At 39.5% G+C, this 15,130-nt stretch overlaps 1 protein-coding gene across 1 annotated transcript; it reads right to left on the bottom strand.

The window, feature by feature from the left end:
* Positions 1-3,052: 3,052 nt before the first annotated feature.
* On the bottom strand, positions 3,053-13,031 carry LYVE1 (lymphatic vessel endothelial hyaluronan receptor 1). The gene is made up of 6 exons (XM_042038505.1): positions 12,638-13,031; positions 8,402-8,561; positions 8,157-8,296; positions 5,616-5,909; positions 4,783-4,861; positions 3,053-4,052 (listed from the first exon to the last, which is right to left on the bottom strand). The coding sequence occupies exons 1-6, from the start codon at positions 12,717-12,719 to the stop codon at positions 3,866-3,868; spliced, it is 942 nt and encodes a 313-aa protein (XP_041894439.1). The 5' UTR covers positions 12,720-13,031; the 3' UTR covers positions 3,053-3,865.
* Between the last annotated feature and the right edge of the window lie 2,099 nt (positions 13,032-15,130).

Raw genomic sequence — 15,130 nt, 5'->3', positions numbered from 1 at the left:
CAGCGCCCCGGCCTCTCCCCCGCGCCGCGCAAGCGCGCGCCCGGTGGCGGCGCGCGGGGGGTGACGCAAGCGCGCGGCTCGCGCCGTTGCCGGGACACGGCGGACGCCGGGCCGGGAGCGGCGCTGGGAGCGGGAGCCGAGGCGGCTCTGGCGGGCCGCTCGCAGCCCTCCTCGTCCTGCAGTGGGCCCCGCCAGAACATCCATAGAATCACAGAATCAATTAGGTTGGAAAAGAGCTTTTGAGATCGTCGAGTCCAGCCTATGACCGAATACCACTGTGTCAACCAGACCATGGCACTGAGTGCCACGTCCAGGCGTTCCTTAAACACCTCCAGGGACGGAGACTCCACCACCTCCCTGGAAAGCCTGTGTCGATGTCTGATCACCCTTCTTGTGAAGAAATTTCTGCTAATGTCCAACCTGAGCCTCCCCTGGCACAGTATATATCCTCTCATCCTATCGCTGCTTTCCTGGGAGAAGAGACCTGGCTACAGTCCCCTTTCAGGCAGTTGTAGAGAGTAATAAGGTCATCCCTGAGCCTCCTTTTCTCCAGGCTAAACACCCTCAGCTCCCTCATCGGACTTGTGCTCCCGACCCTTCCCCAGTTCCATTGCCCTTCTCTGGACTCGCTCCAGCACCTCAGTGTCCTTTCTAAGGGTCCCAGAACTGGACACAGCACTCAAGGTGTGGCCTCACCAGTGCCCAGTACATGGAGACAATCACTGCTCTGGTCCTGTGGGCCACACTATTATCCATTCTGGCAGGCAGCAGAAGTGCTGTATAGAGTTGGTTTTTTTAAGAAAACACTCTGTAATAGCTGGACTGATGAAAACAGGGTCACTTTTCACCCTGCTGCACCCTCAGCAGATGCACACTCAGTGCTGCACTGTTCAGGGTTACCAGTGCCTTCACTCTTTCCTATGAGATCTATTAAATAGTGATCTAAATGATGCTTTATGGAATCTGAGTGCCTGGCTCAGTGGGATCATCCCAGGCCACAGCTGCTGTGCAAATCCTGGTCTGCAGGGAGGATGTGGGCGGTGGATGTGAGTGGCAAAGGTCAATGCTCACTGACCTTTTCACAAAAAAACCCCAACACCCATAAAGGACAACAAGTCATTGAGAAACAGATATCCTAGGACATCCTCTGGGTCATCCATATCCTGATGCTGCAATATTTAATTCTGCTTTTTTTTTTTTCTTAATTTAAAGAGGAGAAAAGGAGTAGTACTTCCCCTTCCTGCCTGCTTCTGTTCACACCTGGACACGCGTACTTCCCACGACAAAGGCATCCCTGTATTCCAGACAGGGATTGGGCTGGACTGGAAACCTTGTTGTATTTCCTGCAGGCCAAGCACCCCTTTTGCCTAAGGTCAGCAAACATCTGTAGCCTCAGTGTGGGAATCTGAGTGGTGTTACCATCAAGTGACGAGTACAGACTGTGCTCTCCTGCTTGTTGGGATGAGTTATTTGTCCAAGGTACTTGAGCAGCTCCAGCACATCAAGGACCTTCAGAGCTGTTGAGGTGGTCTCATTAAAAAAAACAAAAACCACAACACTTGAGAAAATTCAGAAACATAATGAAGAATTTCTCTTAAGTTTCTGCTACCTCTAGTTAAGGGTTTGGTGTTTGACTCTCTTGCTCTAGATACTTAAATAAATGTTTCCTGTTTGCATTGTAGTAGTGCATCCCTTGCAATTCCATTAAACAATGAGCAGGAATGTTTTGTACTTTCCAATTCCAATGTGACTGAGTTGTGCTCACTACATAGAGACAATATCAAATACAGTACTTGTTGATTAGTACTTTGAGCTGCCTTTATTCCATACAGACCAGTGTAACAGCTCCTTCCACCCTTGTGGTGTTGGCATAAACTGTGTAGAGGAATGGAGGGCAGATCAAACCATCTGCATTGGTCAGGTATCAGTGGGAAAGCTGGGATGAAAGCTAAGTTTTTAAGGTACATGATAAAATAAGACACTTAGAGGCAAATTAAGGCAATTTCAGGCAATACCTTATTAAAACAGATAGGATAGATTTTTTAGTAAGTAAATGCTTCAGGGGGTAAAAAGCCCTTATTTAGCTCTAAAACAGAAGCAACATTGTAATTATCTCTTGGCTGTAGGGAAAAGAATAGAGAAACAGGTAATTTCTAATCTCTAAAACATGGAAAAGAGAGGCAGAAGTGAGATAAAAAGAAAAATCCCAAACTACCTGGAATCCTCTACCTTTGCCTGTGTCAAGCCCATTTGCTATTCTGGCACCTTCATGACTGGTGGCTGTGGCCCCTCCTGATGGCCTTACTTGTGCTGTCTACTCCTCACAGAGCACTTCCATTCTGGATGCCAGGAGAGATACAAGGTGTTACTGTGGTGTTTTGCAAGGACAGGAGTTGCTTAACTGGGTGGGAGGGCTGTGTCTAGTGCTGTCCTCTGTTGCATGTTTTTCTGCTAATATTCTGCTAATGGACATCTGAAATGAGCAGTTTTTAGAGCGGTACTGAATCACTTGGAGCCATAAAATATTTCTGAACTATCAAAAAACCCCCAAACCAAAACCAAAACCAAACCACAAAAATCCCTAACAAACAAAAACCGCCACAAAAACGAAAAACAACCAAGGGCATCTCTAAGTATGCTGTTAGCAATGCACTGTAACTCACTATCTACTGGGATATATAACCATTGGGCATTTTAAAATTTATCTGAATGAAAAATAGCAAAGTTCATAACCCAATATCCTACACTGTTGAAAACTTAATATAGGTGAGCAGTTCTATTGCTATTTTAAAAATTATTATTATTATTATTTAAGACTATGTTTTTCAAGCTGCTTGATGAAGGAAAAAAATCTTCCTTTGGCGTAACAGCCTCCTTCACACATAAAGGTAAGTTATCTAAATTCTGTATTGAGGAAAATAGTTGATAAACTGCTAGTGTTGTTCTTTTATAACAACTAATTTCTTCTGCAACATTAAGGTTATATGAGTTCTTTTTACCGTGAGATAGTTTTCATGAGAATACATTGTCCAGACAAACACATCCACTGTGGTTTATTTTTTAGGGAGTACTGTAGACATCCCATGCCACCTGAGACCTTTATTATGAAAGCCACACTTAAAGACACACAAAAGATCTCCAATGTAAGTGTTGAGATACAGTTCAAGGTTTGTTTTTTCCCCCCTCTGTCAAGTATGTGATGTGGAAGAATGATAATGGTTTTAATAAATAAAGCAGTAAATTATGATGTAATGAAGGTATCTAAGAAAGTTATTCATTGCTGTAAATATATATATATATATATATATATCTCTGTATAAACATCAGCATCTTTGTACCCTTCCCCGGGCATTTGAATGACAGTGGGTCTTTGAGTTTTCACTCCCTTGTAAACAGAACTGGTTTTTCTGTTTGTAAAGAGATATTTTTAAAAACAGCATGCAACTACTGAATGGAAATAAGCTAATCTACATGAGGAAGAACTACAGTGTCAGCATTTCATTTTAGGCATTAGGCTATCAGACATCCTCCAGCCAGATATAAAAACCTTTTCATTATATATTGATCTGAATTCCAAGCAAATAGTTAATGTAGTGCACGTCATTAATAGCATATTCCTAATTGCTTCTTTATTAAAGATGAAAAATGAGCTGTAATATGGATTTGTAAAATTTATTTCAAGTAAATAAGATAGCATGTTCTTCTGCAAGAATACTTGTTGCCAGAGATGTAATTATTAAAAAACAACTCTCATATGTTAAAGATAGAGAAAATATGAGTATTTACAATCACTTATGTTTAAAAGCATTGCTAAGTTCTGAGTGCTTCATTTTATACTTCCATCAACAACTGTACATTCTTCCCTTTAAACTTCTGCTTCTAGACATTTTACTGTGGCCTCAGGCTTAGTTTTACACTCTTCTACCTTATTTCCATTATTCTGTGTTTCCTTCTCAGGTGTCTGGTCATTTGATTTTGTCTCTTTGAGAGCAGTAGTTACAACTGTTTCTTTTTGCTGATTCTTGTTTAAAAATGGTAAGGTTTTCTTGTACCTTTAAAAAGAAAAAAGGATAGTAAAGCAGAAATACTGACATAGTTTGGTTCTATCATTCAAACAGCTAGAATTTACTTACTCTACCATACTCAAGCAGAAGTCTCACAGAGGATAGTGACATGCTAGATCATTGTGCTTTTTCAAGCAGTGTGCTTTCTAAAGAAATTTTTGGGTATTTTTTAAAAAAACAAACAATGCATATTTAGGATTTGTGGTACACAATGATAAAGCTGTCTGTGCTAGGATATGAAAAATGCACACTTTTTAGTAGCATTTAATGATGCACTGTATTCAAGGTCCTTACTTTTGACAAATGAGTTCAACAACTATTTTTTTCTGAGCAAGATCACAGTCCAATAATAAAAACTTTCACCTTGAGTCTGACATAGAAAAAAAAAAGGATAAAATTGCATAAACAGGTTTATGTATGAACAGATGCAAATTTCAGTGTTGCTATTTTGACACACTTGGAAATGTTTCACACTAGGCATGATTGACCAATTAAAAATAGGCAATATTTTTTTTTGTTCCTTTTCTAAAGCAGGGAGTGGCAACAACAACAACAAACTTATCTGCATAAAAACTGGGTTTAAGATTTTTTTAATTTGTGCAACACTATTATGTCGTCATCATTACTTCTCTGCTTTTTAGTATATATTTTAAATATTCGGTGATTGTACTCTAGGAGTGAACTCATTCCAAGAGAGAAAAAAATAATAGCAATTTACCTTTTGATATAGCAGACTGCTAGAACAACTGAAATAATGAAGAAGATGATTGCCAGTACAAGAAGTGCAGTGGGGATACCTGGAGATAAAAGTGATATAAGCACAGAGTTTTTATTTATGTACTTAATGCTGACTTTCTAAAGGCTCATGAGCATAAATCTGGATTCTTCTAAAACCAGTCTAGTGTCAGAATACATCCACATCAACTGAAGAAGTTTTAGGAACATCAAAAGCTGAGTTACTCCTGCTCATTTCTTTCAGGATAGACTAAAACTGGTATTTAGGCCATCCCTGACAAATATTGGATTGGAGGGTTTTTGCAACCTGCCTAGAGAACACATTCTTGTGGTTAATTATCCTTAGTTAGAATGATTTTCCTCATACTTAGTCTGTTTCTCCACTGCAGTGTGTTAGGGTTGCTTACTCACACCTCATATCTCGAGAACAAGTCTCCTTAAAACTTTCTTGGCTTCTTTTGGTTTTATGAACCTGGTGAGTTTTCCATTACACTGAGAACAGAGTGTTTGCCAAGACTTTTTCAGAAATGTATTTACCCCAAATCACATTAACCAGAATGAACTTCTATCATTTCATATTAAAATATGATCAAAAAAGGATAAAATCAGATCTTAGTTCTACTTCAAAACTATTTTAAAATCCTCTGCTTTATAAGCTTTGTTTTGCAAAACTGTATCATTCCTATTCTGCCTCCAGGTTCAGCTGTATCAAAATGGATGGTGGAGCAGCAAACACAAATAGCAGTGAACAGTTTGACTCCTGACACCTACATAATTAGCTCTTTTCATTAAATGACTGCCACACAAGGCCCTTACCTCCAAAAACAACAGCATCATTCTTAAAGGCCAGATGGGGAGTGTGTTTGGGAGAGTCAGTGGGTGAGTGCTCCTCTGGCATTTGTGTGGTAGGCCCCTCTGTCGGTAAGATTGTTTCAGTCACGCATATGACACGAAATCTGTTTCTCAGGAATTTTTCTGACTCAGTCACTGTCACTGCTGTGATGTTCTCAGCCAAATCAGGGGCTGAATATGCAGTTAGGTCCCTTGATGCACTCGATGAAAGAAATGTGGTTGTAGTTGGGTCTGGTTGACATGAATTAATCTGGACATCTGCAGCAGAGAAAAGAAATACATAAAAGTTGTGTTGGATGCTTACTGCACACACATTTATTGAAATTGTTCCTCAGTCTTTCCCATCTGGAATTTTTTTTTTTTTTTTTTTGTTCAGAAAAGCTTTGCCCAAACCAGGCATCCCCATTTCAAACACGTGGTTGCAACCTAGATTACACAGATTTTATCATTACTCACATAGTTACAAACTCCTTTGAGCAAGTGTGGCACTTATTTTATGATTCCATACCAATGACTCCACTCCTCATGAAAACTAGTTAGAGTAATACTGCATATAAAACCCAACAGTATAACCTCCCACAGAGCAGAAGGCTTAACTGCAGATTCAATGTTCAAAAATATTTCCATGGTATTGTGTGTATGTTCAAAATACAAGCTTGTATTCTTGATACTTTGAAAATTAATTTGATTTCCTGTAAAAAAAACGTAGCCTGTAAGTTTCAAATAAATCAGGCACCAGTGTGAGATAATAAAGAGATTTTATTCTAAGTGGGGAGGAGGGGATAGGAAGTAACAAACTTCAGGTTTGAAGAAAAATAAGTAATTTTCAGAAATTAAGTCATTTAATAGAAGTGAATGTTGTCTGCATAAAAATGTTGGTGCAAGTGAACTTTTATAGTGAATTGGAAAAGCTGAGTTCTGAATCAGGCTCCTGTGAAAATATGGAAATTCTACTTTGCTAGTGAAATTCTATATTCTGTAAAGCTATAAAAATTTCACTAAAGTAACAACCAGGTTACAACATAAATAACTGGCAAATGATGTGTGTGCTGTTCTCCAATTGAATCCCCACGGGAAGTCTGATGACGCAGTCACCTTTACAGAATGAAATGCCAAAGGGCAAGGGCTTAACACTTTTTCCACTATGGTTTTCAAGAGGTTTTGGCAATGTTTTTGGCACAAGAAAATTGACAAAACGAGCTTCTGACAAATATTTTGGGTAAGAAATGCCTAGAGCAGGCAACAGTTTGGAAATTAAGATAAAGGAATGCAGAATCATCCCAATGTGAAATACACATTTTTAAATGGTTTTCTAACCCCATTGAGCAAGCTTAACTTTATTCACATACTCTAACAGTATGCATGTAGTTATTTTCTTTTAATTAAAGCAAAACAAAGCAAGTAATTTGGAATTATTTGCTGCCTCTTTAGCATTACCCAATCTACCCAACACTTTTGATGCAGAATAACACAAATTTCATGCAGTGAAACACCATGTTGCACAGGCCTTCTCCCTACAGCTTTATCCTCAGTCTCTTTGGAACCTCCAATCTTCACAGTCACCAGGCAGGGTCTCAGGTCCTTACATCTTTGCATGGGCATACCTTGCATCTCCATCTTTCTCCTGCTTTTTCCAACCCTTGTTCATACGACTTTCCTGAAAACCTTCATGGTTTTGTACATATTCTCTCACTCTTGTTGTCTAAAACTCATTGGGCAAAGCCTACGGACTGATTATAAATAATGAAATGATCCTTTATTTGGTCTAATTATTGGGATATCTGTTATGTAATAACCATAGATATGGGACACAACATCTCTAGTTACTTTTTTTAGTTAATACCACAGAAGCCATTAAGAAACTGTATAGAGATCTAACTTATATCAAGGCCCAAGTTCCACTGTTGGATCTTCAATCTGCAAATAGTCAATGAGGGGAAGGACAGGTCTTTTCACACCTAGGATGATGCATATTAAAGAGGGCTGTTGGATTTTACTCATTATAGATTGGGATCTAATTAGTTTTATGGTCTCTTGGCAGTTCTGGTTTATAATTTAATTTAGCTTAATGGGCACATTTCCCTTTCTAAAAAAAAAAAAAAAAAAAATCCAGTTTTCCCAAAGTACCCCACTCTTGGCCTTTTTGGGAGAACAGACACACTGCACACAGACACCCTGGTTAAAGATTCAATTCACTCTCTTTTAAATTATCATGCCCAAATAATCAAAACATATTAAGAGTGTTGTGTCAACATTACAGAATGGTAAAAGCAACTCTTCCTCGAGAGCTTTCATGGCAGCACCAAATCATTAACTGGGATTTACTGAATTCACCTTTTGTATTTCTTGGAAGCTTCTGAGCTAAGAACAGCTTGACAATGTTTAGACTGGGGGGAAAGGGTCAACAAATTATAGGAACTCACTCGTTATGATTTTTTCATGAGGATTTAAAAAAACCTATATAAAGCAAAACACACACAAAATGTAGTTGTCATGCTTGCATACCTGAGGAATTGAAGCAGTAGAGATTAAATGTTTTCTCCTTGCCAGCATTCCATTGCACTATTCCAGTTTTTCCCCGACCACATTTCTGGTTGGATGTTATCCGAGGAATAACAACGAATCCCTCTTTCACCCATCCGAAGCTACAAAAAAAGCATCAATGCTTTTAGTATGAGATTTATCACCAGCCTCAGCTGTGTGTGAGGCTGCTCACTAAAGGTGGTGGGCCACTAACTGGTGGCACATACTTGCATGTTTCAAAGCCATGCTTCAGAGCCTCTTCAACTTGCTGTTTACTTGCCAGCTGTAGACTGAGCTGATTACATCCATTACTTGCTTCTGAGAAATTAGCTTTCTGATCAAGATAAATTCCTATACCCTTGATCCTGCAAGATGGATGAATGGAACCTGTAATCAAGCCATAAAATAGTCAAGGTTAATATTTGAATATTAGCATTTTTTCCTCATGAAGGATTTAAGATCACATTCAACTGAATTGAAAATTTTTTAAAGTTTCTAGCTTGAGGATAGTAGAAAACTAATTTCTAGCATAGAAGACATTTTAAAAATAGAACATATTTTTTTAACACTATAGTCTGGAATTTCAAGAGGTTTGACTGTCATTAGACTAAATTTATATACAGCCTTTTTCCTTTCTTTTCTTTTTTAAAATAAATTAATGCTAGCAGATGCACCAAGGCATTGATTCTGTCATTACACCCTTCTTATCAAGATGGTAAGATATATAATATCAAAGGTAATTGACATAATTTTTCATTGAATTAATGTATTGATAAGAAAAAATAAAGATTTTATAATTCCTGATGTTCCTTATTCCTCCTAAACTCTTTTTTCTTTTTTTTTTCCCTAGCTTGGCATGATGCTTCCCTCCCCCAGCTACTGTCAAGTGTTCCATTTACTGTGTTTGGCAGGGAGCAGGAAAAGAGGAGATAGGCCAGGTGAATTTATGATACTTTTCCATGCAGTTCATCCAGCTTTTTAGACAGCCACAGCTGGCACACTCTTTATGACACCTGCACCAGCAAGTGCATAGCTCAGGTTACACCTGCTCTTCTTTCTCAGCTGTGTTAAGGGCATAGGACAAAATTCAGGATTTGAATAAGGAGAAAGGATATTACTGTTTTGCCTCCATATTTTACTAGGAGCATTTACTGGAAAAAAGGATTTTTTCTTTTTGGGTTATATACAGTAATTGCCCTGTTAAATGAAACATTTCAGCATTTCATGGCAGACAGGTCAGATAACCACCAGCCACAGGTGGTTATCTAACTACCTTGCTCAATATGTTTGTCAGACTGTGTTCAGTAGGTGTGTACACTAATGAACACTTCATAAAATCTATGCTTCAGAATACAGACAATCCACAAACTCTCAAGGGAGGATGAAGTGATGCTGCCAAATCCACCCTATGGATAACAAGACAAATTAAACTGAATTTTATGAATGAAAAGATAGAACTGGCAGCCAAGCTACTCATGTGATGAGAAGGGGATAAAAGGTGATTAAGCTTGTGTGGAGCAGTAAAAAAACAGGTAGGCTTTTAGCTCCTGCTCCCACTGGATGTGGTAGGGCTGGAAATGGCTTTTGGAAAATGATCCATCTCTGCCGTCCTCACATTTAGTTTAATTGGACTTTTTAGTAGAGTGATCATTGAATCAGGTGGATTTATCTCAGCAGAGAGGGAAAGCCACTGAATACCTGAGCAGTCCCCACAGACAAACTGTGGCTGCATCCAGCCCTGACCTGAACATAAGTCAAGCCCAAACACATTGAAGGAGGATGCAGAGGAGCCCTGTTGCTCAGTTGTCTTGGGGTGACTTTATGATGTGTATCCCGTATCGCTGCCCTATGTCCAGAAATTAATTTTGTGCCTTTCTATGCCTTTAAACTGAGCCTGAGAGGGGGGAGAGAAAAAAACCCAGCAAAACTTTCAAAGCAGTTTAGTTTGTTTTCAAGGACACAGATAAAACCTCTCTGCATTCTGCTGTGGCGAGAGAGAGGAGCGGGGGGAGGCACTGCATGCTTTCCAGCCAGCTTTCGGCTTTCTTTTTCTCCAGAGGGAGACAGAGAGTTGAACTTTTGTTTTCCTGGGACTTCATTTTTTTCCCTTCTTCTCTGCTGGACAGTTTCAACATCAGAATACATCGGGAGGACTTTCCGCCGAGGCCTTGGTCCTGGAGGAGTGCCCACCCTGTCCCAGCTCCGAGAAGGAAGGGAGAGGCTACCTACGGAAGGACTCTGAAATTTTCCCAGGTTTTTCTCTCCACAGAGAGAGGTTTTATTATTTAGCATTATTATCCTTTTTCTGTGTGTTTGGAGGAAAATTCATTTTTCCCCGAACCTGGTGGGGGAGGGCTGCTTGTAACCTGCCTTCTATCAGAGGATATTTTCCTCCAAATTTGTCCAAACTGGCACATCAGTGAAGGTCTGTGTGCAGTTATCAAAGATATCAAGTCTACCTTATTTAGTCTAGTATTTCCCTATCTTCAGATTTGAGCCAATAAAACTTTAAAAAATCGTAATATTGAGAAAGAAAGCTTCTCAATGACCAACTTCACAAATTTCAAATAAAGCTGAGCAGCTGAATGAAAGGAATTTAATGAAGTCTTAGAAATTACCTAGGTACTTGTGAACTGCTACAGTCTTTAGTCATTCAATTCCAGGAAAAATATTTTCACGTGTGTATTTCATGGTAGATACACAGCATAATATAGAAATTCAGTACCAGAAAATTAACTTGTAAATTATAAGAAAAGTGACTCTAGGATATGGTCAAAAGTTGCATCTTAAAATCTGCTAAGCCTTTTGAAACAAAACAGTGATGTAAAATATACATTTTGTAAAAGTTAGGAATTTCACAGTGTGAGGAAGGAATCCAGAAAGAGAACAGTAGCCTCTTCAAGTCTTGTCATCACTCCTTAAATCACCTCTGAACTCTGTTCTAAAGATGACTGAGTTTGTACAGGAGACAGACTAGTCCTTCGGAAGCACATTATCCCTCTTGGTCCACAAGCTGCACACAGCTGTGCTTTAAGCTCTGCTCTATTTAGGTAATCTAGTACTGGCACATTCTGCTCAGTATTTTGGTCTTGGGTTAAAAATTTGGTTTACTGAAATAAGTGGGAAGACCTAGACAGAAGAATCTCACAGCAAGACAGAATTGCCATAGAACAGGAAGAAAATTGTTCCGTTTTTGTAAGCTATGGGTATTGGCCTTGTTGTGTGTTATTCCCTTTTTGCTTTTTTTGCAGAGTGGTTGTTTTTTTCTTTGCCTGGTGCTAAACTTCACTCTGATTTATTAGAGTTTCCTTTGGCTGCTGGTGTCAGAGAGCAGCAAGAATGAGGCTGTTCCACAGGGAAAGGGGCCAGGAGCAGAGGGTGACAGGCAGGGCAGTGCCCTCACCAACCAGGGCACAGTCCCACAGCACCTGAACAGCACCACGGTGGTGACAGCGGCAGGTTTCACTGGCAGCCCCAGAGAGAGCAAGACAACGAGTCAGACATCCAGAAAGTCCACTTGGGAACAGCAGGAGATGGTTCTACATATGCCTGAAGTCCACCCTGGGGACAAGGCTACCTACAGCCTAAATCCAGAGTCCCTGTGTGAAGCCCAGTCAGCAGATCACTACAGGAGGGGACAGGACATGCCACAAAACAGCTTCAAGACACAGCTGGAGATCAGCCCTGAGCTTAACTGGAGCCCTTGGAGCTACAAGGGTACAGGAGAAGGTATCCCAAGGGAGGGTACTCCCTTGGAGGGGAGCTAAGGGGCATCCAAACAGCTGCAAGCTCTCCATTTCCCCAGTGAAAATTGTACAGTGTTGATTTTGCTGGAGGACACTACAGTTGTTAGGTACTCCAATCCTGTGGAATTTCAACAGGACTTGAGCACATAACTTACTCAGTCCAGAACTCTTTCAGTAGATGAGAAAACCAATTGTCTGCAAAAACTGTATATGTTCTTTAACATAAATAGAAAAAGCATTAGCTCCTTGAGAATTACAGTGAAGCATCTGGAGGCTTCTGATATACATTGAGTATCTCCAGATATCTCAGCAGCTGCTGCAATTAGGATGGATTGTGTCAAGTTGATAATGGAATTTGAAAGAGAACTGGTCTCATGTTTTGCTCTCTGAGGATTGTACAAAATTGTTTGCTCTGGTATTTAAAATAATACAAAATAAAGTTACATTTCAATAGATCTGAGCTTAATCCTACATGTGATACCAGATCTTTAAAATAAGCAGTTCTGTGGCATTTAGATAAAAAGGCTTCAGCATTTTCAGCAATTGAATTACACCAACAATGAAAGTTTCCCTATATGCCAGGTTTTGTTGCACTGTATTCTCAAAGCCCTGTGGTTTCCTCTGCCAGAAACACATTTACACACTCTCCTTCCCCACATTTTGGTTTGTAAATCCAGCTACTGTTTTAAAGACTTTAAAAAGTGGAACTTTACATACCTGTTACAAAGTAATTTTGAGCCAGGAATGTCATAACCCAGATGAAAACCACTGCTGAGGTAACTCCAAAATAAGTTGCCATTGCCACCAGCTTGGAAAACTCAGAAAATTAGGAAATTCAAAGTGATTTGTCTCCTATGCTAAGGAAAGCCAAGGTGTTGGATGCTGTCAGATGATGAGATGACTTCTGGAAAGCAACTTCAGCTGTCACTGCACTGCTTCATAGAAAGAATGTCAGAGCCAATGCGTTGACTGTCCCACTCCAGGGCGAGGTCACGGACCAGAAATCCCTAATCACCCCTTCCTCTCGCTTTCATGTAGGGATTGCTGGAAAATTTCATTACTGCTGATTCAGAACACGGCTGAGGAAGGGAGATAAGGCTGTTAGACTGCTAAGTCAGTAAACACTTTGAAAGAAGTTTTTCTTTTGCTATTTTTTCCTGTTTTACTGATGAACAGATCATTATTCATGTTGTCTGTTCATCTGGTAAATAAAACAAGTCTTCTATTGTACCACAATATGCCACACAAGATTTTTCTTTTTTGTTATTGGAATTGGAATGGCATCCATTCCCCACTATCCTATTTGTCTTTTTTTTCCCTTAGAGATCAAATGCAAAAATAGTTCCCATAACACAGAGGTCATATGAAACCTAATTCTGAGGAGATTTGGAGATACACTACTGTAAATGGGATTCCTTGTGAGACTGTAGGTACAGAGGTGGCAGCCAGTGCCACCACTGATGCCTTTTGTGAACCTCCAGCAAACAGTGTTTTCCATGGATTGATTCAAAACACAGATGATCCTCACAGCTATAACTTAGAAAACCGTCAGGAAGTCTTAGCAAAGATTTTTTTTTTTTTTTCAGAGGTTCCAATAAACACAGAACAGGAATGGAGTTCAAGAGATGAGCTTATTCCTTTAGTGTCAGTCATGTCTGCTGTATCTATGTTATTCCTGACAGATGTTTGCCTAACCTGTTCTCAAAGATTTCCAGTGACAGATTCCTAACATTTCCTCTAATGTTCTAGTTCAGTGCCTCACTGCTCTTTACTGTTCAAAGGTATACCCTACTCTAACTTGACTTAGCCATACCCTGGTATAAACCTATCACTTCTATTCCTGCTGGCAATGGACACAGAAGATAGGTTTCTTCCCTTACATTTTGCAAGTATTTTATGTTTTTAAAGAGTTACGTCTCTGCTCCTAGTTTTCTTTCAGCTAAGAAACCCCTGCTGCCTCACCCTCTGGCTCCATTGGCACCTTGCCAATGCCAAGTACTAATTAATAAATTGCTCTACCTGCTTGTACAGTTCAGAATGGTCTCAGTTTGTTTTTTTTTTCTTGCAACAGGATGACTTTGTTTCATCATGTTCAATTTGTGATTCAGCAAACTTTTAGATGTCCTATGTCTCCAGGCTGTTTTCGGAGTCCTGTAAACACAAGTGTAGCAGTAGCTACCTCTTTAAACTGGTTTGCATTTAGAAAGTCACCAATTAAGATATGAGATAGCATTAACTGTTAACTGGGCACAGGCACATCTCCTGCAGCAGCATGTAACACAGTTATTAGATGGTGTTCTGTAAGACAGGCACCTACAAGGCCTGAGGAGAATGCTGGGGGTCAGTGAAATCATGTCTCCATTAGCAATGATAAAATGAAAATTGGATTGTGGTTGGGCTGTGGTTTGGAACAGAACTTGGTAAAACTTGTTGAGATCTTTAGACAAATTTTTAGCTCCAGTTTCTATTCCCTCCCTTATTGTGCTGTACTTACCTGCCCCTACAAAGCCATGGCAATGTCAGATACTGTCATCAGACTGAGCTCTCACTTGAAGGAGGTTTTAAGAGGATTCACTTGCATTTACAAGGTAGAAGCTGAAACAAATAGTTATTCTGTAGCTCTCATGGACTATAGACTGTGGCTGTAAAATACTGAGAACATTAAACAAAATCTTGTCATTGAAAATGCTTACCTTGAACTGCTAAGTGTTTCCTGCCATGAAAACTAATTAATAGGGTTTCTGACATTTTAAAATTGCATGCTAATTGTCCTGCCGGGTCTTAACACTTTGTGCCTACTATCCTCACTGTGGCAAAGTTCCTTTAGTCAAACTCTTGATGCTTAGTAGGATTTTTAGCTGTAAAAATGAGATAAACACCTTCGCAACACCAAACAATAATATAAGCTCTCTCACAAGGTCTTACAGATTAGGAGAGGGAGAAAAGAATTTTAGAATGACAAAGCGAGACTGAAATAACTTTGTTTTTTGTCTATTTCTTCCTTTTTGTAGCTCAGCTGTTCCAAAACTGTGTAGAAGATCACTTATCTGGACTGTAACAGTACAAAAGGTCTTTACCCTTTTGGTGTGTCTTCTTCATAATTACTGTGGTAAAAAAAGCAGACCTATACTGAATGATTAACTAGTCTTTGACCTAAATACTTATTGTAACCTATATTAAGAATTCCCAGCCTTTTATGTCAGCATGTTT

Source organism: Corvus kubaryi, unplaced genomic scaffold (assembly GCF_017639235.1).
Source record: "Corvus kubaryi isolate FWS band 111438036 unplaced genomic scaffold, C.kubaryi_AGA036_p1.0 37392, whole genome shotgun sequence".
NCBI classification, from domain to species: domain Eukaryota; kingdom Metazoa; phylum Chordata; class Aves; order Passeriformes; family Corvidae; genus Corvus; species Corvus kubaryi.
The sequence above is the reverse complement of the archived record's forward strand: the minus strand, read 5'-3'. Positions and strand labels throughout refer to the sequence as shown.

Coding starts and splice junctions, on each gene's coding strand:
- LYVE1 (XM_042038505.1), bottom strand. CDS start 12,719: ATGGCAACTTATTTTGGAGTTACCTCAGCAGTGGTTTTCATCTGGGTT. Junction 8,297..8,401: donor CATGGCTTTGAAACATGCAA/GTATGTGCCACC, acceptor CTTTTTTTGTAG/CTTCGGATGGGTGAAAGAGG. Junction 4,862..5,615: donor TGATGCTGTTGTTTTTGGAG/GTAAGGGCCTTG, acceptor TTTTATCTCCAG/GTATCCCCACTGCACTTCTT.